Source organism: Poecile atricapillus, chromosome 17 (assembly GCF_030490865.1).
Source record: "Poecile atricapillus isolate bPoeAtr1 chromosome 17, bPoeAtr1.hap1, whole genome shotgun sequence".
Lineage (NCBI taxonomy): Eukaryota > Metazoa > Chordata > Aves > Passeriformes > Paridae > Poecile > Poecile atricapillus.
Genome location: NC_081265.1, coordinates 6,281,705 through 6,305,417, shown reverse-complemented (window position 1 = coordinate 6,305,417; position 23,713 = coordinate 6,281,705). Strand labels below are relative to the sequence as shown.

Below are 23,713 nucleotides of genomic sequence, written 5' to 3'. Positions count from 1 at the left end.
GCTCATGCAGTCCTAATACTGAACTCTCGAGCAGGAGATTACATCAATGCTGGGTTCTGAGGTGAATCAGAGCTTTGGGAAGAGGGGTGTGGAGGCGAGGGGGGCTGCACCTGCCACGGGGAGCAGCAGTTCAACTTGGCAGACTGGCCAGGAATGGGACAGCAAAGGGGTTGTGGCTGCATCAAATCTGAAGGTTTTGGGAAGAGAGGACATGGATCCTCCCCAGGATTTTCTTCCACATTGCCTTGGATGTTGATGCCAGGGTGCTGTTGTAGCCACGTTAAAGACCACTATGCTCGTGCTGAGCCTGGCACATGACTGTTCCCAAACTGAGGATGCTTTAGGGTAGTTTTTGGGCTGTGATAACAGATTAACACGAGTGTCTGTCCTTGCTGAGTTTGAGTGCTTGAGCTGAGTGACTTGGCTCAGCCTTGAACTTGGCCAAGGCCCTGGGGTTAAAGCTGGTCTGTGGGAAAACCGTGGCATGGTGAAGGTCAGTGAAGGGCAGGGACAGGGGACTGAGCCTCATGGGCAGAGAGAGGCTGGTTACAATCACGTGAATTCTTATTCAACACTTCCAGCTCCCTTTCCTCTGCTGCCTGAGCCCCCAGGCCCCAGCCCCGTGTCCTGGTTTCTTCAGCCTCCCACCGCTGTCCTTACCGTCGCTCCTCCTCGGGATCCGTGCAGCACGGGAAGGTCCCCGGGTCCCTGTCCCCGGTGTCGTTAGGTGGCGCTGGGAGGCCACACCGGGGAGCGGTGACCGGGGAGAGGTGACCGGGGAGAGGTGACAGGGGAGAGGTGACCGGGGAGAGGTGACCCTGGAGCAGTGTCCAGGAGCGGTGACCCTGAGCGGTGTCCAGGAGCAGTGTCCGGTGTCCGGGAGCGGTGTCCGGTGTCCGGGAGCTGTGACCCGGCACCCCCGGCCCGGGAGGTCCCGGCGCTCCCGCTGCCCGCCGGGGCTCCGGCCAGCCTGGGGCGCCCTCGCACGCCCCTGCTTCCATTCGGGCTCTGCTTTTAGGCATGAATAGCCTCGTGTTTGCCCCAGGTGTGTCCCCGCCGCCGAGGTGAGACAGGGCAGCCTCGCTGGGCAGCCCTCGCCCTCTGCTCTCCTCCTCTTCCACAGGAGCAGCTCCAAGGCCATTTTCTGAAGCAGATGAGGAGCTGGGAAGGCTGTGAGTGACACCCATCTGCTGTTGGAAAGAGACCTGAAACACTGAAAGTCGTTGCTGCCAGCTCTGCATGGGGATTGCCCTGCTTGGATGAGTTATGGCTCAGCTTAGCTTTAATGAGGCTGCACAAAGCTGCTGGAGGTCAGCATGTGGTGAGCGATGGCCTGGGGAGCTGGTGGACACGGCTCCCTGCTCCTCGCTCTCCTTGCTGTCTCCTGTGTGCTTCTCTGCAAGGCAGCCGGGCTGACATGGGGCTGAGCTTGTCACACTGAGGGGTGATGGCATGGCTCCATTTGGGTCTTTGCAACTTCCTCTTGCTGGTTTGCACTGCCATGCCTCAGTTTCCCTGTCTGAAGACTGTCCAGGCCAGCTCCTTGGGCTCGTGGGCTGCCCATGGGTTCATGCCTTGGAGTAGCAGGTCTGACACATCCCAGAAACTCCTGTTGATGTTTCATTTTCCAGTTACTCCCAGAAGACCAGTGCAGATCTCTCACTTGCTTTGCTAGTTGCCTGTCTGCTGGGGTTGGCCTTTTCCAATGAGCATTTAGAGCCCACAAAGCAGGAGGTTTCCTGCTCTCTGGAATGAGGGAAAAAGCAGCTTGAGTCAGATCTCTGGCCTGACACTGAGGAGCTGTGTTGCTGTTTAAAAGCCAGCTCATGCAACCAGAAAAATGGTTGAAAAGGCTTTTCCCCACCGTGGCTAATACAGAATTTTCCAGCCCCGTCCCTGGAGCTGGCGTGGCGCAGAGGCGCTGTCCAGCTCTACGCCGGCCTCTCACCACGTGAATCACCAAACTGCGGCACCCGCTGCCAGGAGCCTGGGCAAGTCCGTCTGCACCGGGACCTCGCCGGGAACAGATGGCTCCAGAGAGTGCTGACTTCAGCGCCTTGGCTGAGCACAGCTCCGGCCCCTGCCTCAACCTCCCCTCACTGCTTGCTCTCCCAGGCACATCCCTCACGGCTCTTCCCCTCCATATCCATCCCCAGCCCTGGGCAGGGATGGAGAACATGCTGGTGTACCAAGCTCCGGGGTCACTGGAGCAGGATACCAGCCCCACTGTGCCCAGGAAGCCACTTCATCCAAGGGACAACATCATCCCTTCTCCCAGAGGACCCCAAGAACATCCTTGACTCCAGGACCACCACAGACTCATGGTTTCCACACCCAATCTTACAGATTCAGCCTAGCCAGGGTTCTGTGCTTGCCAGACTCTTGCTCATGGTTGAAGGGTTGTGCAGGGTCATGTAGTGGAGCTGCAAGTCCAGATGTTTTCCCTCTGCTTGGGGTGAATGACTTTTGAAATTGGGATTGTATGAGCCGATTTCCCAAGGTCAAGAGAGGAGCAGAGGTGTAGGAGATGCAAACTCCAAGCAGCTGTTTCCAGGAGTTATTTAGGGATACGACAGCGGCAGATAAAGTTGTTGGCGGATGATGGCTAGTTACACCCCAGAAAGAAGTTATATCCTTCCTTCCTGGGAAATTTCCACTTCCAGCAGCTTTGCCTGCCTCATCCCCGGCCTCTGGGGCAGCCCTGCAGGCACACACCACCCCAGGGGGAGGAATTACACCTGCAGGGATAAAACCATCCCTGTTTATTTTTGCTCCCTTAATTACTGTGAGGGCAGGACATGGTGGCAGCAGAGTGTAGCTGTGCCAGATTGGACCTGCACTGGATCTGTGCCAGGCATGCGCAGCATCATCCCCATGACTTCTGTCCCACCTTTCTCCTTGCTCCACTCTGCCTTGATTGCTTTTATGGCTGCTGGGATCCAAGATACTGGCCAACTCTATGTGATTATTTAAGCACTGATCCCCGAATTCTCTGGTGGATAGAGCAGATGGGGGAGGTGTCAGCTCAAGTTGGTGTAGGGTGGGGGAAGATCTACACCTGTTTACATCTTAAGTGAGACCAAACAGGACAGAGACAGGAATAGGAGCCCCTGGGCTCAGACCTTCTTAATTTCTGGCCAGACTTCTTGGGAAGGGGAAGTTGGCAGCCAGCAGGAAGGACTGGGATGGATGCAGGGCCGGGATGAGTGCAGGGCAGGGAATGGGTGTAGGTCCATGGCCAAATCTCATGTGTCACAAGTGTCACCTGCAAGACTCGGCTTTGGCAGTGGGACCTGTGGGCATCTGATGTCAGCTGCCTGTGGTGACAGCCCATGAGGGTTGTGTCACCCAGATGCCAGCCTCCCTTTCCAGGGACAGCTCTGCCTTTGTGCTGGCAGTGCACAGATGCAGGTCCTCTCTTTCCTCAAGTCCTGGTCTAGGATGGACATGGGTTAGAAACCTTACACTGATTCTTTCCTAGGAACAGGAGGCTGATGCTGGGGTTTGCCTCTCAGAGCTGGATATACCAAAGCCTTGGTGTGCTGCTTTCCTGGCTGGGGGTGGGTGCTTTGAATACGGTCTGGAGTGCAGGTTTATGCAGGAGGTAGGAGCTCCCAGGGGCTCTGCAAGGCTGGAGTTCTGAGGGAACTGAAATGGGGGGGGCTGGGGCAAGGATGTGGGGGTTTACCCCAGTTTAGGGTGTGAGATGCCAGTGCGGCTGCAGTGGGCTCTGAGGAGTCTGCATGGAGCCCAGGGCACTTCTCTGACTGATGTTGGCCTGGGCCAGTGCAAACCTGGACAAACATCAGGGTCCCAACATGACCCTTCCACATTCCCCCTGCTCCCCTGGCCTGGCTGCCAGCAAGCTCTTCCCTGCAGGAGGTGGCTGCACACCAGGAGCTGTTGGAGCACCGTGCCTTGCATTTATCAACCTGCTTAGAGAGCTTCCTGCAGGAGGAGATACCAGGGAAAGGTAAGGAGGTGGTGGAGAAGCTGGCTGGGCTCCCTTTTGCTGCTCTGTGCTGTGGTTAAGGGACCAGCTGGGATGCTGAGGGTAACACACTGGGCCACTACCACAGCTGTGGGAAGGAGGAAGATGGAAGTGGGGAAAGACACTTTGTGCCTGTGTTGTCCCCACCCAACCCTGGACCTTTGTAGCCATCAGGGAAATTTTTTTTTCTTTCTTTTCTTTTTTTTATTTTATTTTATTTTTATTTTTTATAATATAGAAAGGACTTTGGGTGTTTAAATGCACCAATACATTATTTTGATGATGCAGAACAGTCCCCACTAGCTGCATCATGTCTGGTGACCCAGACCCAGCAGCAGGTTAGATTTGGGAATTCACTGCCTTTTCCCAAATAAAAATGTTGGGTTTTTTTTTTTTTTTAAGACATTGAAGGACTTTGCCAGGAAAACTGCAAAACTGGAGCTGGGCTCTCAGGGCAGTTGCTCACTGCCAGCCACTGGACCCAGTGGAGAGGAGATATGTCTGGGGAACCTGGCATGAGAGTGTCACCACCAGTCCTTGCCCTCCACTGCTTGTCCCCACTGCAGACACCTCCAGCTGTGCCCAGATGTGCACCAGGCTCGGGGCTGTCTCTGTCTCATGTGTGGGGGTTGGGCTGTGATGGGGATTAAATGTCCCATGGGAGTCATGGACATGATGGTGGAGCTGGGGATTGTCCCAAGTGTGGGGTCGCTGTTGCCCCCCTCAATCAACCTGGAAGCTCTACTGGGAAATATTTGTGAGCCAAGACCCTCTGAGGGATCCAGTCCAGAGAGCAGCCAGTCCTGGGAGAGATAAATGAAGACCCTGAGCTGCTGGAGGTGTAATAAAGGCATGGGAACAGCCGAGCGCTTCTATGCCAGCCCCAAAGGACCAGATTCCTGGAAAGCTGGTCCCACAGGCCCTGCCACACTGATCATAAGCAGCAGTAAGGGTTAAATAAAGCCACTGCCTCCTTCAATGTTTAACCCAAGATCAGCTCTTTTGTTGACCTGGGAGAAAAATTTGAGGCATTGAGGACCTGTTGCCAACCCTTAAATCTCTCTTTGGGCAAGAGAGTGGACAGTGATGCCAAAACCAGGCAGAGGTGGGCAGCCTGAGGCTGGGGGAGCAGGACATGGCCAGCAGGATAGGATAAATCCTGCATTCCCCATTGCCCTGAGCTCTTGCACTGCAGCAGCCTCAGAGATCTGGCTGAGTTCTCCTGCAGAGAGAGTGGGTACTGCTTTACAGGGATTAAAATGTAGCCCTAGACACATTTTCCCCTTTTCTCTTTTTTTTTTTTTTTTTTTTTTTTTTTTGGCTCATCTTCCACCCCAAAGGCACCCACAGCACTGGGAAAGAAGATGGCCAGGCTGTCTCAGGGACCAGGGATGGTTTGTGGAGAGCTCCCTGCATCAGACAGCTCACGGCTAAGCACAGACGGGAGGTTTTTAGGCAAGTTGAAACCTCTCTGGAAATGGCCTCTCCAAGCCCAGCAGCCACAAGGATGCTATTGCAGGTGGCTGCAGTGCCAGCCTGGGTGGCAGACACCCAACAACCCATTTGGGTGGCCCTGTCCCCGAGCCAGGATCTGTCCCTGAGGAAGGCAGAAGGGCAGCTGGTGCCTGGGCACGGGCACTGCTGGCTCCCAGCTCCGGTGGAGAGGGCAGGTGCTCTCGGGGTGATGCCCAGTGTTCTGGTGGCTCTGAGGCGGGACATGGGGAGGTTTGGGAGAATCTGCCCCACACGGTGGGGTCTGAATTGGGCTCTAACTTCTGCCAGGTCCTGCCAGAGCCGTAGTCCCTTTGCTCACAGCCACTGGCTCATTTTGAGGCAGAGCGGGCTCCACGCTGAGACAAGGGAGCCCCAGCAGGGTCCCTGCCTGTCTCCCCCCTTCCTTTACTGCATCTCTCCCCTTTTCTACCCCCCGCCCCCGTCCCCCCGTCCCCCGTCCCCCAGTCTGGCTTGCTCTAAACCAGTGCTGCGGGATCAGCTGATGCTTTAATACTGGCCCTGGCGACAGCTGGAGGATGCTGCTGCCTGCGGAGGCTTTGCTCAGTGTCACCCCCCTCCCTGTGACCGATGGGGACCCTGAAGCTGTCCTGCACCGGCTGGGAGGCACCATGGTGGGCAGCTGGCCAGTGTCCACCAGTTCAGTCAGTAAAGGGATGGAAGATACTGGCGGGAGGGAATGAGTCCAACCGCATTCCTCCAGCCCTCACCGGGGCTAGGGACGGGCAGTGCCCGGCGAGGGAGTCTGTGCCATTTTGCCATGGGTTTTCCCTCCTGGAGACGGAGGAGAGGGGCGAAGGAAAGGAAGGGGTCTTGTTCCCTTCTCTCTCCGGCACCGGGGCCGCCCCTGGTGCCAAGAGAGGCGGGCCGGCTTCTGGAGGGAGGGCTGCCTGTCCCTCGTCCCCCCCCGCCCCCCTTCCCCCGGGGCTGGCGGCCAGCCCCGAAGTTGCGGCGAGGCGGGAGGACACACGTCCTGTCCTTCCACCGCCCCCGGGCTCCCCCCAGCCTCCATCCCCGCATCCCTCCCCTGCGCTCCTCCCGACCGTCCCGCTCGGGCAGCCCCGCCGCTCCCGGGCCGGGGGGAGATGGCTGCCGGGGCTCGGAGGTCGCCGAGACACCTGCTGCCACCGGGCCCCCCCCCGTACACACCCGCTCCGCTCCCTCCTTCCTCGGCTCCCGTCCCTGCCTCCAGCCGCCGCTGCAGAGCCGCCGCCGCCGCCGCCGCCAAGGACGAGCCGGGACCGACGGCGGCCGCCGGAGCCCCCCGCCAGCCGCGGCGGGGCCCGACCCTGCCCCGGGGGGCTGCCCCGCAGGAGGAGAAGCTTTGGGAGAGACGAGTCCCCGGTGGGACGAGCCCCGGCGGAGCCGCGGGGCATGTAGGCACCGAGCAGCGGCGGTCCCGTAAGTACCGGGCGGGCTGGGGGCAACCGGGGCCCGACGGGCTCCGCTGCCGCCCCGCCACCGCCGCCAGCAACTTTTAGGGACGAGGTTGTTTCTTCTGGGGTGGGGTGGGGGTCTTCCCCTACCTCAGCCACCCCCCACATCCTCAGAGCTCCTGTTCCCCATCCCGGGCATGGGACGGAAATGAGCCCTAACCCTGGGCGCTGTTCTGGGGGGTTTTGGGGGGTGCAGGAGGCAAGAAAAATTGAGGAGACCTCCCTCGGTGCCACCAGCCCTGTGTCCCCCGCCGCCACCTTGCGTAACCCAGCGGCAGGCAGGACACTTGGCGTTTATTTTTGGTTAATCCATATTCGACCTTTTTAAGCTGCGTTTCGGTGCGTGCGTGTGTGGGGCCCTCAGCATCGCCCCGGCCCGCAGCCCCCGGGCCGCAACTGTTGCTGTCCGAGGTGTGGGAGAGGAAGGGGGGGTGATGAAGAAGAGGAGGGTGATGCCGGGTGGTGACGGATGAAGGTTGAAAGGAGACGATGCTTGCCGGGAGCTGCCAGTGTTTCTCTCTCCCGAGTCATCTCCCCTGCATGGGGACAGGGATGGTGAGGAGTTGTCTTTGCTGCTTTCTCTCTTTCCGAGGGGCTTCATGGAGGTCTCCTTGCTCCACAGAAGTGTCCCCATGGGGGCAATGACAAGCCCTGGCATATCCCGGTGCCCTCCTCTGTGCCCCCTCTCCTCCCCACATGGCTCCTGCCAGGTTTGGCTTTGCTCTTTCCGTCCATCAGCAGCAGTTCCCCATCCCCTGGCGCAGGCTGCCTTTTCCCTCTGATTTCAGGCTTGGAAGCTTTTTTTTTTTGCTTTTTTTTTTTTTTTTTTGGTGGTGGTGGGAGGGGGAGATAAGGTTTCTCTTTCCTGAATGATATTTTGCATTTTGGAATTTTATTTCTCCCATTCCCGAGGTCAAAATATCTGCATGAGCTCTCCCTCTCTTGGAGCAGGGGAAGAGTAAGGGCAAAAAAAGGAGACATAAAATGAGGAGCAAAGTTTCCCTGTTGCATTAAAATGACATTTCAGGGTCTGGTGAGAGGTAAGGGTTCTATTGGTGCCTTTAGCATGAGGTTTTTATGAGTTTTGTGCACCAGGGGAAGTTATGCCTAGGAAGGTGGTTAACCTGCTCAAAACTACTCCAAAGCAACAAAATACAAGCGCTAAAGCCACCAAGCAGCTTTGTGGTGTCCTCTGGTCTTTGGAGAGGCTGCAAGGAGGTGGCATTGCCTTGCCCAGCTCCTGGCCATGGCTACCTTCCATCACTGGCCACTGGCCCTTCACCCAGCTGGAAAACCTCTTTTTTGGGAAAGTCTTTTCCTGAGGGACCAATTCTGCAGTGCTTCCTACAAGGGGTGGGAAAATGTGGATTTTCTTTGAAGTTAGCAGGGGCTTTGCTGTGTTGTGCTGAGCCCAAGAGCAGCCCCATCTCCGGGGCTCCGGGATGGGCTCAGTTTCTCCTCAGCCTCCACTACTTTCCTGCAATCTGTCATCCCCCCCCCAAAAATCCCAAATTCTCCTGTACTGCTCTAGCTCAGTGCGAGAAACAGTGGGCTGAAAATGCATGATGTTGGCTGGGCTGGAGAAGGTGGTTCCCCTTTGCTTCCCAAATTTGGCCATTTTGGAGCAGCCCTGTCTCCAACCTGCACATGGAGCCCTTGCCAGCCATAAGCCTCTGGCCTTAAAACCCTCCATCCTCTTCCGTGTCTGCCAAAGGCTGTGGTGAGCCAGCCTGACCCTGCGTGGTGGCACCAGAGTCCTGGGAAAGATGGAAATTCATTGCCCTGATTGTCTCAGTGCTGGCTGATGGGATGAGGCCATGCCCACCTCCTGTCTGGTGCTGCCATTGCGTTCCAACCATGAGGGATGGGGATATTTTCCACCTGTGGCTTCATCTGTGGGAAACCAGATTGCTGAAGCCTGTCCCCAGTCACAGCCAGGAGCAGGGGGTGACAGGGCTTGGCAGCACAAGGGATGACCACTAGTCTGTGCCTGGATTACTCGGCACTGGAAGAGATTCCAGAGCTTGGGCAAGAGCTGAGTTGAGGAAGAGGAGAATAAGGGCTTGGAGTAGGTGAGGTGCCAGGGCTGGCACGAGCAAACCCCATCAATCACCAGAAGGGCCCAGAGTATATTTAAATGTCCTTGAGGAGGGCTGGGATGGGCAGCGCTGCTGGCAGGGTGCTTCTGTTTGTTTTGGGTGGCGTGTTGCTCCCCTTCCTCTCTGCTCGGGTAGCTGATGCCCGATTCCTGATGAATTATTTATCACAGGACTAAAAATACTTGGGAATTCGCAGTGAGGAGCAGGCAGTGCAGGCTGCCCTGCTACTGAGCTGGCCGTGGCAGAGCATGGGACACTGCCAGCATGGCATGACTCACCTGCTGCCCTCTCTGGCCAAGGGGCCTGGCTGCGGCCATCGGTGTGGCGTTGTGGCTCCTGCAGCTCTGCCAGCTGTGATGTGGAGTGGGGTGGGGGATGCAGTCAGGTAGGGCAAACCCCCTGGGTGATGGTGGGTGCTGGGGGTGGATGATTCCCTGATGAAACTCACCTGGTTGAGAGAGATGCTGCCTGCTGAGCATCAGTGCCTGGACAGGTGCCCAAGACTTGCTGGTAGCCATGGGAAATGCGTGGTTTGTGTTCCCTGTCTCTCTGGAGGTGACAGCCCCAGTGCTCGAATCTGCACCAAGCAGCTCTTGCAGGGTGCCCAGCCCAGGAGCTCTTGGGTTTATATCCCGCATTTTCAGTCCAACATGCTGGCAGCATTTTCGCAGTGTGCTGAAAGGGTGTCCGCCACTGCGGCACGGAGGAGTGTTGGGGTGCAGGTCACCAGGGCAGCCCAGACTCCAAAACCAGCCGGGACTCAGTGAGAGGAGCATCTGGCTCTGCTGGAGACACGTTAAGCAACAGCAGCTTTTAATTGCAAGTGACGTTTCTTAGCACCAGCTGGCACCTTGCTGCATGAAGCAACACTGATGCGTGGCTGGTGCCACTATGGAGGGCTGCTTGTCACCCTCCCTGCTGCCCAGCTTGGCACGAGGGTGACAGCCCTGGGGGAAATGAGGCTCAGAGGGGCTTGGATACCCCTGGCCACGGGTGGTTGGTTTTGCTGGTGTTCTCTGAGAGGTGCACACCAGCACAGGGGTGCACGACTGTGGGCAGGGATGTGTCCCCCTTCAGGGACTGTCACCCCAACTGCTGCAGCATGAGCACCCACTGGCAGTGGAGAACTGGGGACCTGGCAGAGAGGATGTGCCCAAACAGCCCCTGAGAGCCTGGATTTGGGGTGCAGCCAGCAGAGACACAGTGTGAAGGGTGTCCCATCTGGGTTGGCACCACCAGCAGGGGACACACACTGGGGTAAAGAAGAAGGAAAGCTGAAGGCTGGTATGGAAAACCTGGAGGGAAAACCTGGAGATACGGAGCCAGATCGGTGCATTGCTTGGGATTTTGTGGCAGAGAAGGGGCTGAGGTAGGGTGATGGGAGGGAGACACGCATCGGGACAGGCAGAGGACCAGCTACTTCAGTGACTGTAATTTGCAAAATCTCAACAGGCAGGGTGCAGAGCTGAACTATCCCTCAAGGGCAAAGCTTTTGAATATTGAAGGTGTCTGCTGCAGAGAGAGGCACCAAGGAGCTGACAGCCCCTCCTGGCACCTCTTGCAGTGATCCCTGTCCCTGGCTGAAGGGATGATATGGACCAGTGTAGCAGTGGTGGCTCTTGGATGGGGTGGGAGGGCAGTGGGAGGGAGGCAGTGATGGTGAGACGGGGACAGGGTGGTGGGAAGCAGAGACTGGCTCTGAAGAGTCAGTGGTTGATAAGAGACAAGTGACACAGCACTGAGGTGTACAGTGGGTGGTGAGTACAACCCTGTGGTTATTCCTTCTGCACATCCAGTGTCCAAGGGATGAGGATCCCCTCGTTCCCTGGGGTAAACCCTCAATGATGATGCCTGAGGGCAGTGGAGGGGGCTGGGGCGAGTGGGGCTGGGGGTCCTGGTGTGTGGCTGGATGCGAGGGGCTGTGTCCTGTGCTGGCAGGGACACGCTGGTGGACATGGGCAGAGCGCCGGCACACACTCTGCTACTGTCGATGGTGCTGGGCTGCTCGGCTGCCTTCACAGACATCCTGCTGCCAGGCCCTGAGGAGCCAGTGGTCAACGTGGCCGTGGTGTTTGGGGGCACATCCTACCCCCTGCACATCCGCTCCCGCCTGAGCTCCCAGAGCTTCCTGGACATGCCCCTGGAGATCCACCCCATCACTGTAGTCGTCAACAACACCAACCCCAGCACCCTCCTCACCCAGATCTGCGACATCCTCGCCGGCCACAAGATCCACGGCATTGTCTTTGAAGACAACGTGGGCACGGAGGCTGTGGCCCAGATCCTTGACTTCATCTCGTCCCAGACCCAGGTCCCCATCATCAGCATCAGTGGCGGGTCTGCAGTGGTCCTGACCCCAAAGGTGAGGTACTCGGTATTTCCAGGGGGCATGAGAGAAGTGAGGAGCTGTTAGAGCAGGGTGAGTAGAGGACGTGGAATGCTGGAGGGCAGAGGAACTGCTGGGCTGCAGCCTTTGGGATCAGGGGCAGGGATGGTGGATCAGTGGCTGTGGCAGTGCAGCTGACAGGGGTGGTGGGACATAGTAGGGATTTCAAGACGGGGCCAGGAGAGGACCTCAATGGAAGGATCTTCCCTGGTGTGCTGCTTCCTGTGCCCACCACGGGATTCTGGGTTGGTGGCACTGGGGCTACTGAGGCAGTGGAAGGGTTATCACAACCTTATCTTCCTCCTGCCCTGTTGGGGCTGGATCCAGCCCTGGAATGGCCGGGTGGGCAGCATGAGGAATCCTTGCTCAGCTGTGGCAGTGATCTCAGGTGCACCATGGTGGACACAGGATTTCTGTCTTCTCTGCTCCTCACTGACATCAGACACTGTCAGTTACTGTCCCCTGCCTACTGGGAGCTGCTGGTGGCTGGGAGAGCTGGAGTCAGGCTGGAGGGTCCTGGGTGTGGAGATTTGGGTTATCTCATAGAGGCTTATCCCACCCTGCCCAGCCTGGATGCTGGAGGGGTTTCTCTTGCTCTTTCCTGTGGGTGGAGATCCTGGCCTTCTTCAGGGAACAGCTTTTCTGCTTTTCTTACATAATGGTTTGGGGTCCAATTCCCCTGGATTGCACCCCCACATCTCTGCCTGTACCCACTGGTGCTTGTGGAGCACCTCGAGCTCACTGTGGGTGAGTGGCAGTGAGTGCAGTGGGCTCTGCTTTGTGCAGTGGACTCAGGTGGGTGTAGGGGGCTCAGATGGAGCCTGGAGCAATGGAAAAATATCCATGGCTTTGCTGTCTGGGTGATTTTCTGCAGCTTTCTCCAGGGGTCGGTGGAGGGATCTGTCTCCTCCTCCCTGTCTGGGATTCCCTGGGGCTCACCCCAGACTACTTCTCTGGAGGTGGAGGGGGTCTTGGTGGCGAAACCCTGATGCCTGCACGTGACCTTCAGAAACTGCCATTCGCTGAATCATTTAAGACAGAATCAGACCAATTAAGGTTTGCTAATGAGAGGCCAGATGGCTGGGGAGGTGGAGCGGGAGGGAAGGAGCCACACAGGCTCTGGCTGCAGGTAGTGAGATGGAGCAGGGATGGGATTTATGCTCCTGGCAGAGCTCTTGCCCACCTCCTTCTCCTGATTTAAGGGCAAACTGATGATCTCCTTCGGAGGATGGAGGAATTTTTGGTCAATATCCTAAGAAATGCATGTGAGGCTGCAGGAGTTGACACTTTGCATGGGGTGAAGTTCTCTGGAGCAGGATTAGTCTGATTTTGGGTGTCTCCAGCCAATGGACGGCACTGGTTCATGGCAATCTTGAACTTTTCATGATGGCAAATTCAAGGATACTTGCATGGGCGCAGGAGACCTGGATCATGATGCCAGAGCAGCCCCTGATCTCTCTCCCACAGGAACCTGGATCAGCTTTCCTGCAGTTGGGTGTCTCCATTGAGCAACAAATGCAGGTGATCTTCAAGGTGCTGGAGGAATACGACTGGGGCTCCTTTGCTGTCATCACCAGCCTCTACCCAGGCTACAACATTTTCCTGGACGTCATCCGCTCCTTCACGGATGCCAGCTACTTCGGCTGGGAGCTGCAGGAGGTGCTCACCTTCGAGATGAGCCAGGAGCAGAGCAGCTCCAGGACGCAGCGGCTCCTGCGCCAGATTGATGCCCAGGTCCTCATTGTTTACTGCTCCCGAGAGGAGGCTGAGTATCTGTTCTCCATGGCGGAACAAGCTGGGCTTGTGGGGCCAGGATACGTCTGGATTGTGCCCAGCATGACAGTGGGCAACATGGAGGTGCCACCCTCCTCCTTCCCGGTCGGCCTCATCAGTGTGGTGACAGAGAGCTGGAAACTGAGCCTGCGGCAAAAGGTGCGAGACGGCGTGGCCATCATTGCCATGGGGGCAGCCAGCTTCTTCCGTGCCCATGGCTACCTCCCAGAGGTAGGGCGGGACTGCTGGACCCCCACCAGAGCCACCAACACCAACACAAGCTTCTACCGGTGAGTCTCGTGGATTCCCTGGGATGGGTGTGAGATGGAGGGAGTGGGGAAAGGACAAGGGAAAGGGCAGGAGAGGAGGGGGATGGAGCTGGTGGGCAGCAAGGGGGATGTTCACTGAGGGCTACAGCCTCTGGGGTGTTTCGTAGCTCTGTGGCACCTTGGGGCTGTTGGGGCAGTCTGTCTATCCTCAGCCCTGCAGTGGGTCATCATCCTAGATGCCTCCTTGCTGAAAGAGCTTTCTCCAGCTATAGGGGCTAAAGCTGGTCCCCAGCTCTCAGCCCCACATCTCCATGGGACCTTTGGCAGCCTGGGTGAAGGTGGAGGAGGAGGAGGAGCAGGGATGTACAGGCTGTGCAGGGCTTACAGGCTGTGTTCCACCAGGCACCTCCTCAATGTGACGTGGGAGCACCGGGACTTCTCCTTCAATGAAGGTGGCTACCTGATCAGGCCCACCATGGTGGTGATCACGCTCAACCAGCACCGGCTCTGGGAGATGGTAGGACCCCCAGGCCCCCTGGGATGGGCACACCATAGGGTGGCTGGGCAGGGTGAGCCTGGGGCCATACACAAGCTGGGGTCCCACCCTGGGGTGGGTTGTACCATGCAAAACCCAAAAGTTACATGGCTGGTCCCAAAAGTACCCATGGTGCCATGGTGGGGGTTTGAAGCAATGATGAGCAGCAAAGCTGTGCCAAGAGTTGTCAGTTTTCCCTTGCAATTCAGTTGATAAATTCAAAAAAAGTCAGAAATGGAGATGTCCACCTCTGGAAAACAGCAGCCAAACACCTAGACCTGAAACAAGATGTATGGAAGGTTTTTTTGTAGTTTGAAGGTATTTTGGGTAAAGTTTGGCCAGGTTTGTGCTCACCCGAGTGTGAAGCTTGGGGCTCAGGAGGAAACACCTCACCCTATGGTCCAGGGGTGTGTGGGGAAAGGGATGCTGAGATGGGGCTCACCAGGAATAAGCCCCAAAGGTGGGAGGATGGCCATGTGACCCCCAGAGCCCCTCGCTGGGGTGACCATGTGCTCTCCCTTGGGGTCAGGTGGGCAAGTGGGAGAAAGGCATCATCCATATGAAGTACCCGGTGTGGCCCCGCTACGGCTCCTTCATGCAGCCCGTGGTCGACAACCGCCACTTGACAGTGGCCACCCTGGAGGAGAGACCCTTTGTGATCGTGGAGAACACAGACCCCAGCACGGGGGTCTGTGTGCGCAACACCGTGCCCTGCCGCAAGCAGACCAACTCCTCCCACAGGTGAGCAGGGACGTGGAGCTCGGCAATTCTTGCCACCACTCCTTTGGCTTGTGATGCCTGGGGTGCTCAGAGCATCTCTGTTTGGTCCAGCCCATCTTTCCTGGTGTGTTTCCAGTGGTAATGGCCTTGTGGATCCCTACACCAAGCTGTGCTGCAAAGGTTTCTGCATCGACATCCTGAAGAAGCTGGCCAAGGCGGTGAAGTTCTCCTATGACCTCTACCTGGTGACCAATGGCAAACATGGCAAGATCGTCCGTGGGGTCTGGAATGGCATGATTGGTGAGGTACAGATGGGCATGGCTCAGTGGGGTCTCCCCACTCTGAAACTCCCTGGAGGGCACCACTCACCCCTGACCTGGGGCTTTCCTGGTGAAGATGGGGTCTGTGGTGGGACTGTGGGCAGGAGACAGCTTGGCATGAGCTCCTCTTTAGAGAAGGAGTCAGATGAACACTTACAACCCCACAGCAGGTGGGGTGTGCCACTGCTCACTTAGGAAGCTATTATTTAAAAAAAAAAACAAAAACAATGAACATGAAATTCAGGCTGGAAATGCTGGACATGAGGAAATACCCGAGAAAAGTGGTCTGGGTCCCTCTGCTTGTCCCTGTGCCCATCCCAAGCCCACCTGCCCCTTTTCCAGGTGTACTACAAGCGTGCAGACATGGCCATCGGCTCCCTCACCATCAATGAGGAGCGGTCCGAGATTGTGGATTTCTCTGTGCCCTTTGTGGAGACAGGCATCAGCGTCATGGTGGCCCGGAGCAATGGCACCGTGTCCCCCTCCGCTTTCCTGGGTGAGCCCTGTGTCCCCCTGTCTTTGTGCAGGCTCATCCCATGCTTCCCACAAATGCAAATTGGAAATATTGTTCAGTTTTAATAACATTCAAGAAAAAAAAAAGCCTAAGCCATAAGGGAAGGAGATTGTGCTGTCGGCTTTGGTGCTTCTTCCTCCCCAGCCTGAATAATCCTTTTATTATGGAGATGGAGGCTGGAGACTGAGGCTGGGCTCAGTGGTTTTCTCCTCTTCATTTTTTGTGTGCAGGAGGGAGGATGGGGACGTGGGGGGATTTGCCAGCTTGGAGCTCTGCTTTGGGGACCCATCTCTGCCACTGTCACCAGAGCCAGTGGTTAAGCCAAGTGCAGGAAACCACCAGTGCTAAAAGTTTTATTTAATGAGTTTTACACCAGCAAAGCTGCAGCCTAGGAAGGGGAGGAGACTGGCCAAGGTCATCAGGAAATTCAGCTCGGGCAGAGCTCCCGGCTCTCGGCAAGGGCACAGCAGCAATGTCCCAGCTCAGCTGGCGCTGCACTCTTGTGTGGGGAGGATGCAGGTGGGTGCTAGGGATGCATGGAAGGTGGGATCATCAGCCTGGGCACATCCTCCTTGTCCTGTTCCCCCCACACCACAGAGCCCAAACTCCCATGGAAACAGGGTCACCTTCACCAGCCCCAGGGACAAATGGAGCATCCTGCCCTGGTTTTGCAGGGCCAGGGTCTGAGGTCCCCATGTCCCCATGTCCCCATGTCTCCTGCCTCTGTGCTAATGAGCCACATCTCCATCAGGGGAGGCCTCTCCTCCCTGACAGCGAAGGACATGCTGACAAATGGACCTCGGCGGCCGCGTGTTGACGGCTCAGATGCATCCCCAGTGCTCCTGCTGCTCCATCCCAGATCATCTTGGGCAGGCAGGGGCTCATTGCCTGTCCCCACTCACAGGGGGCTCTCCCCAGGGCTGAGCAGGGCTGGGGGGCTGGTTCTGTGCCTGATGCAGGCACAGTCCTGTAGCCAGAACCATCATGGGGGACCAGCTGTGATCCCATGGGAAATCCTCCTGCAGTGACCCTGGAGATGGGCAGCATTCTGTAAACACCTCCCTGTTGGTGAGAACCCAATTTGGTCTAGGCAGGGAAGCATGGCTGCACCCCCCAGCTCTGCAGCAACCCCCTTCCCTCCTGATTCCCTGTGGAACTGCCTGGCCATGGTGCTGCCAACCTCCAACTCCTCTCCAAGGAGGGGCAATATGCAGGATGAGCCCCATCCATCCAGGAGGGCTCCTGGCAGTCCTCAGAGGACCATGGGCTGTTGTTGGAGGCTCACTGAGTTCTGCTTGCTTTGCAGAGCCTTATAGCCCAGCTGTGTGGGTCATGATGTTTGTCATGTGCCTCACTGTGGTGGCCATCACCGTCTTTGTGTTTGAGTATTTCAGCCCTGTTGGCTACAACCAGAACCTCACCAGCGGCAAGAGTGAGTTGGGGAGGTGGGAGGTGGGAGAGGGGGACACGTCCCTGGCTGGGCTGACAACTCTTCCCTCTGTCCCTGCAGGGCCAGGAGGTCCCTCCTTCACCATTGGCAAGTCTGTGTGGCTGCTGTGGGCTCTGGTCTTCAACAACTCAGTCCCCATCGAGAACCCCAAGGGCACCACTAGCAAGATCATGGTGCTCATCTGGGCCTTCTTCGCCGTCATCTTCCTCGCCAGCTACACAGCCAACCTGGCTGCCTTCATGATCCAGGAGCAGTACATTGACACTGTGTCGGGGCTGAGTGACAGGAAGGTGGGGCTGATCACTGGGGTGGGAACCCTAAAAAATACGTGAAAACCATAACCTTTTGAAGTTACTGGCAATGGTGTGTGTGGAGCTACACATCACTGCCAGTTGGCTGGGCACAAATGCATGAATAGAGGGCTGGCAGTGGGGAGGGGACATGCTGGGGACGTGGAAAGACATGGGCACTGTGTGATGCCACCCCCTGGGGCTCCACATTGCAGTTCCAGAAGCCACAGGAGCAGTACCCACCTTTCCGCTTTGGCACTGTCCCCAACGGCAGCACCGAGAGGAACATCCGCAGCAACTACCCCGACATGCACACACACATGGTGAAGTACAACCAGCGCTCTGTGGAGGATGCCCTCACCAGCCTCAAAATGGGGTATGGCTCCCTGAGATGGGGTGTGAACCCTCAGATGGGGTATGGCTCTCAGAGCTCCTCCAAATGGCATCCAGCACCCCCAAACAACTATGGCTCCCTGGAATGGGGTATAGGATTTTCCAGATGGAGAAGGGATTTCTTAACTGGGGTACAACCCCCCAAAAGTTGGATGTGAGCCACCCAGGCTGGGTACAGCTCTCCCAGACAGGGTATGCCTCTGTGCATCTTCCCTGGATGAAGTACAGGACCCCCAAACAGGGCACAACCTGCTGCAGATGGGGTACAGCTTCATACAGCTCCACTCAAAAGGGATGCAGCTCACCCCAGATGGGCCATGGCTCCCCCAAGGGGTACACAACTCCCCTCAAAGGGTACTTCCCCTCCAAGTGTGGTTACAGCACTCCAGGATGGGTCAGAGACCCCAAGAACACATAGAATCCCCTCCAGATGGGCTACAGCTTTCTGAAAGGGATAGAGCTCCCCAAATAGGCACAGTCCTCCCCCCAAAAACAGGCTTTCAGACCTCACCCTTCCTCCTGTTGGTGGAGCAGGAAGCTGGATGCCTTCATCTACGATGCAGCAGTGCTCAACTACATGGCAGGCAAGGACGAGGGCTGCAAGCTGGTGACCATCGGCAGCGGGAAGGTGTTCGCCACCACAGGCTACGGCATCGCCCTGCAGAAGGACTCGCGCTGGAAGCGGGCCATCGACCTGGCCCTGCTCCAGTTCCTGGGAGATGGTGGGTGCCTGCATGAGCTCCTTGTTAGCCCTGTCCCCATCCTCACCCCACCCCTGCCCTGCAGATTAACCCAGGGGACAGGACTTTGGTCCTCAGACCCTTCACGGCTGACATCCTCATGGCAGGATGGCACTGAGGGACTTCACCAGCTCGTTTCAGGGGATATGAAATCCTTTGGATGTTGTGGGTGTTATTCCCTCTGAGCTTGTAAAATCCTGGAGATGGCTGTGCACAACATTCTCCTGAGGAGAAGCCTGGGAAGAGGACAGTAAGCATGGCTGGCTGGCACATGGGTGGGGGACAGAGTCAGAAGAGGACCCTGGAGAGGGACAAGTGACTGGTGGGATGCTCAGGCCAATGGCAACAGCAAGCATTAGCTGATTCTAGCTCCAGAAGCTCAGGGGTCTCTTTATCCTCCTCCAGCCACAGTAAGGTGGAAAGGGGCAGGGATGTGCTTGGGAAGGTGATTCCCAGGGGTGGATTTTCACTCCCTGCACTGTTGTGCATGTCCCAGGTGAGACCCAGAAGCTGGAGACGGTTTGGCTGTCAGGGATCTGCCAGAATGAGAAGAATGAGGTGATGAGCAGCAAGCTGGACATTGACAACATGGCTGGGGTTTTCTACATGCTCCTGGTGGCCATGGGGCTGAGCCTGCTGGTCTTTGCTTGGGAGCACCTTGTCTACTGGAAGCTGCGTCACTCCGTCCCCAAATCCCACAAGCTTGACTTCCTCCTGGCCATCAGCAGGGTGAGGGATACTCACAGGGGCTTTTGAGGGGCCCAAATGTCTTTACACGGTGTCACAGGGATGGACACAGCTTGGTGGGCATTGTCCTTTGACCTGCATGGGAAAGACTGGAGATGTTCTTGTTGATGTGAGATCTTGGTGAGAAAAGCCAGGTTTTGGGGAAGGGGCTCAGTCCTGGGAATAACCCCACATCCTTATTAGTATCCCTGGGGAAAGGGATAAAGGATGGTGCCACCCACAGTGACAACTGCTGGAGATGCTGGGGACGGGGTATCAGTGCTCTGAAGCTACCTCAGCCTCAGCAGCACGAATTCAGCTCAGCAGGGTGGGCTCACAGGGGCAGGACCCCGTTGACCTTGCTGACGATGGCGTGGCTCCCATTTCTCCCCACAGGGCATCTACAGCTGCTTCAATGGGGTGCAGACCCTGTCGAGCCCTGGGCGGGTGCCCACACCCGATGTCACTGCCAGCTCAGCCCAGGCCAACGTGCTGAAAATGCTGCAGGCAGCCAAAGAGATGGTGACAACGGCCAGTGTAGGTGGCTCACTGGAACAGGCCACCCGCACCATCGAGGACTGGAGCAACCACAGCGAGCGCCTCCAGACCACCTTCTCCCTGAGGACACCCCAACTCGTGGTGCAGAACAGCACCGGCGCACACCGGGGGCCGCCCCCTGGCCCCGCCGAGAGGCTGGGGAGAAGCTACGCTCCCAAGGGTGCTCCCCTGGGGCTGCCGCTGCCCCAGCCCATCCCCGTGGACTCCCGTCTGCACGGGGAGGAGAACTGGAGAGAGGCAAACGAGCACCCCCACCTGCTACACCCCCTGAAGTTTCGGGGTGACTGTGTAGGGGATGAAGCCCTCACAGGTTTCCCCCACCTCCTGGTGAAGACTGCTCCAGGAGGGGATTACAGGGAGCAGATGCTGGTGGGGAACCATGTCGGGGCTCCCCTCCCGCCCCCTACAACCCCCAGGGACCTCCCACCACCGGACATCTACAGGGAGCACAAGCGGCCGTCGGGCCGGGGGGACCGGCTGCCAAACACCCCCCTGCTCCAGAGGGACGGGGCTCACCGGGGCTCAGGGACTCTGCCCCGGCTGCTCTCGGCAGCGGAGAAGAAGCGGGAGGCGGGCAGCGCTTTCCTGCCTCCATCCTGCTCTCGCGGAGCCTTCCCGAAAGTCAGCAGGACTTGCAGAGCCAGGGGCGAGCCGGCGCGGCCGGAGGCGGCGGTGATGGAGCGGGAGAAGCTGAGCCGGTGGGCGAGCTCGGCCAGGGCTCCCGGAGAGAAGCGGCGTCCAGCGGGGCTGCGGCGCTGCGGGGCCACCCGCCCGCCCGCCCGCACCGACGTGCCCGACCTGTTCCCCGAGAGCGAGCCCGGCTACGGCTGCGGCTCCCGCTGCCCACAGGCCACTGGCCGGCTGCCACCGCGCTCGCCCGTCACCAGGCTGCCGTCCTACCGGGAGGCTTGCCGGCAAAACCCCCGTGCCACCGCCACCGTGCCGGCGTGCGCTCCCCACGCCTGCATGAACTCGTACGCCAACCTGCCCCTGTACGCCAGACACCTGGTGCGGGGGTCCCCGCCGCCCCGGGAGCCCTCCGGGCTGCACCCCTGTGAGCGGGGATCCGGACGCTGGGACAGCGGCTGCAGAGACTGCGGGAGGCGAGGGGAGCTGGCCTTGCTGCGGGCGGTGGGGGCGGACAGGAGGGAGCCGCTGGTGGCCCGCGGGGTGGCGAGTCCCTGCGCCGGCGGGTCCTGGCGGCGGGTCTCCAGCCTGGAGTCGGAGGTGTGATCGGGGGACAGGGGGGTGTCCGCACCCCTCTGCCTGCCCTTTGCCCGGCTGTCCCCACGGGCCAAGCCAGCGGCTCCTGGCCGGGCTCCGGCCTCCCGGGGTCCTGACCGCCCGCAGCGGGATGCTCCAAGCGGCTCGGCGGCTCTCGGTGAGCTCTTTGGGGGAGACAGAGGAGCCTGGCAAGGGCTGGTACATGCTGGGTCGAGTTCTTCCTACAGGCGGGGCTGGCATCGGGGACGCCTAATGCATCGCCGCCGTTTTGCCGTCACGTTTTGGTTTCATTTAAAGGACTCGAAACGCCATATCCAGGTCATTAAAAAGACATTTTCAGCTGCCTGGGGACCCTTCTTCCATCCTCCGAGGCTGCCCCTGGCATCAGGGATTCCCATGAATATTCGTGGTCCCGTGCATCCCCTCTCCGTCCGCGTCCCGTTACTGATGAGCCGCGGCACAGGCTCGTCCCAGCGGCAAAGGAAAGCTGGAAAAGGAAAATGGCAACTGCTCTGAGGGGTTAATTAGGAGCCGTCAGCCTGTGCAGAGACTGGAGCCGAGCACCGGGGCTGGGGTTTATGCCCCCTGCTCAGGCTTTGGGGTGCTGGGCACTGATACCCTGGGCTCGGGTCAATGAGCGATGCTGTCGCGGCTGCAAACCGCAGCCTGGCAGGGATCTCCAGCTCAGCACAGCAACCCCGGGAAGGTGTGCTGTGGGGAATGAGAAAGGGAAAAATTCCTCCCACCTTCCCAGGCTGACGGAGCCATAAATCAGGTGTGATAGATGAGCCGGGTTTAATTCTTCTTTTCATGTACGTCTCTCACAGCCCTTTCCCTGCCAGGCTGGGGAGGAGTAGAGGCAGCCGTGACTCACGGCAGCCTCGGGCAGGGGAGAGGGCCTTTGGGAAATGGGAATTGAGGCTCCGGGGCCCCGGGCTGCAGCCAGGGCTTTGCCGGGAAGTTCCAGCCCCATCCCAGAGCAGAACCATCAGGACTACACAGACCTGCCCGTGACTGACTGGCAGACTGTCCCAGGGAAATGCCAACCCTCTTCCCAGCTGGCTTGGCATCGCCTTCCTCCGTGAACATCTCCCCGGGAAGCTGCTCTAGAGCTCTTTTCTTATTTATTTTTTCTCCCCCCTATTAAAACGCAGTTGTTGGGGGTTGATGGCAGCCACCAAGCAGCGAGGGGACGATGGCAGGGACCGCTCCAGGACACCCAGCCCTGCCCCAGGGATGGCTGCAAAACCCCAGGGTGGTCCAGAAGGGCCCGGCCACGTGTGGTCCAGGCTCCAAAGCATTGGCAATATCTCGCTGTCCATCCATCTGCCCATCAATCCACCCATCTGTCTGGGGTTAAATCCAGCCAGTTGCCCCATCCCCCAGCCTGGCTGCCATCACACACACTGGTGCCGGCGCTTTAATTCCCTTTACTTATTTATCATAGCAATTGTCTCGTAATGTCTTTGGCAGCCCCTCCAAGCCTCCTGGCGAGGGTGGGAGGTGCTGGTCCATAAATAAAACTCACATATATAAATAAATCCGGTTGAAGAGGAGGGTACTGATCCAGGCTGCCACAGGTGATGGCACCCATTCATTTGGGGCAGCTCTTCCCCACTGAGTGCCTCAGATGCCCCTGGAGTGACAGGCTGGTCCCCAGGAATATCCAGTGTGGCCCTGGGAAGCTTCCCTGAAATTGTGGCTCTCTGGCTCGAGGAAGCCAGCACACACAGAGGAAGTCAAACCCGAGCTGAGGCTGGGGCTGTGACAGCAAAGGGGAGCAGAAAAGGGAAAAAAATAAGTATCAAAAATCCCCAACCCACGTTTTAAATTAATTAGTGATGTCCCTGGTGACTCAGCAGAGGCCAAATGGAGCTGCTTCATGTTTTATAGAAGGGCTTTGCTGCAGGAGGCTGAGGACATCAAGGGACAGGGCAAATGTGGTGTAGGGGGTGCTCCCAGGGGAAGTGACTCCAGGGTTGGGTGTCAGCGCCCAGTGTAAGGCCAGGGCTGTCCTGGGTGCCCCATGTAAATGCCCAGGTCCCTGACCACTGTTTGCATAAACATCTTTACATGCAAGTTGGGATGTAAAACACAGTTTTTCTCCTTTTCCTGGTGCTAGGCACTGGGCACTGGTGGGAAAGGAGGTATGACCAGTCCAGGGACTGGGATCTGTGATCCTCAAGGACCAAGGAAGGACTGAGCTGCTTCTGCAGCATTTCTCTGCTTGTGGGTACACCAGGGACAAACCTTCAGGGAAGCAGCAGTCTGGAAGCACCCTCTGGCTAGGCTTTCCAAAGAGGGGCTGGGTAGTGTTTAACAGACATTGAGGGATATTATTTCTTTTTGGTGAAATTGTCTAATCAATCACTTTTTAATTCAGCCTGCTCTGGCACCTGGGACACCCTGGGAGGCTGTGTGCTGCTAAGCAGAGAGAAATAAAGTTGAACCACTGCTGGGCTTCCACCTCTGTGGCTCAGCCCCACTGCTGGGGGCAGGCAGTGTCCCCCCAGACCCACCTCCCACCTCTGCCATCTCCACAGCAGGTCCTGTTTTCACTGCCCCATTGCTCAGCATTGTAAGACCCATCCTCATGAGGAGACAGGGAACAAAGCAGACCAGCACAGATCAGCCACTGGGAAGGGGTTCCAGTGGGCAAGGACATGCTGGTGTTGCTGTGGGGAGATGGTGACTCAGGTTAGGGCAGGGGGAACTGGTTAAATCACAAACCAGGACATATACAGGGCCAAAAAGGTTCTGGGGACAGTTGACATGCC

General features: G+C 57.9%; 1 protein-coding gene across 2 annotated transcripts; it reads left to right on the top strand.

Annotated features, from left to right (window-relative positions):
- The first annotated feature begins 6,786 nt into the window (after positions 1–6,786).
- GRIN2C (glutamate ionotropic receptor NMDA type subunit 2C) lies at positions 6,787–22,107 on the top strand. Of its 2 annotated transcripts, XM_058852593.1 has the most exons (13): positions 6,787–6,904; positions 10,977–11,400; positions 12,892–13,487; positions 13,869–13,983; positions 14,531–14,742; positions 14,858–15,026; positions 15,384–15,537; positions 16,862–16,987; positions 17,066–17,295; positions 17,511–17,671; positions 18,223–18,410; positions 18,925–19,157; positions 19,551–22,107. In XM_058852593.1, the coding sequence occupies exons 2-13, from the start codon at positions 10,993–10,995 to the stop codon at positions 20,943–20,945; spliced, it is 3,987 nt and encodes a 1,328-aa protein (XP_058708576.1). In that variant the 5' UTR covers positions 6,787–6,904; positions 10,977–10,992; the 3' UTR covers positions 20,946–22,107. The 2 variants fall into 2 exon arrangements, with proteins under 2 accessions (XP_058708576.1, XP_058708575.1); XM_058852592.1 differs by lacking the exon at positions 6,787–6,904 and having other exon boundaries at positions 10,911–11,400.
- The last annotated feature ends 1,606 nt before the right edge of the window (positions 22,108–23,713 follow it).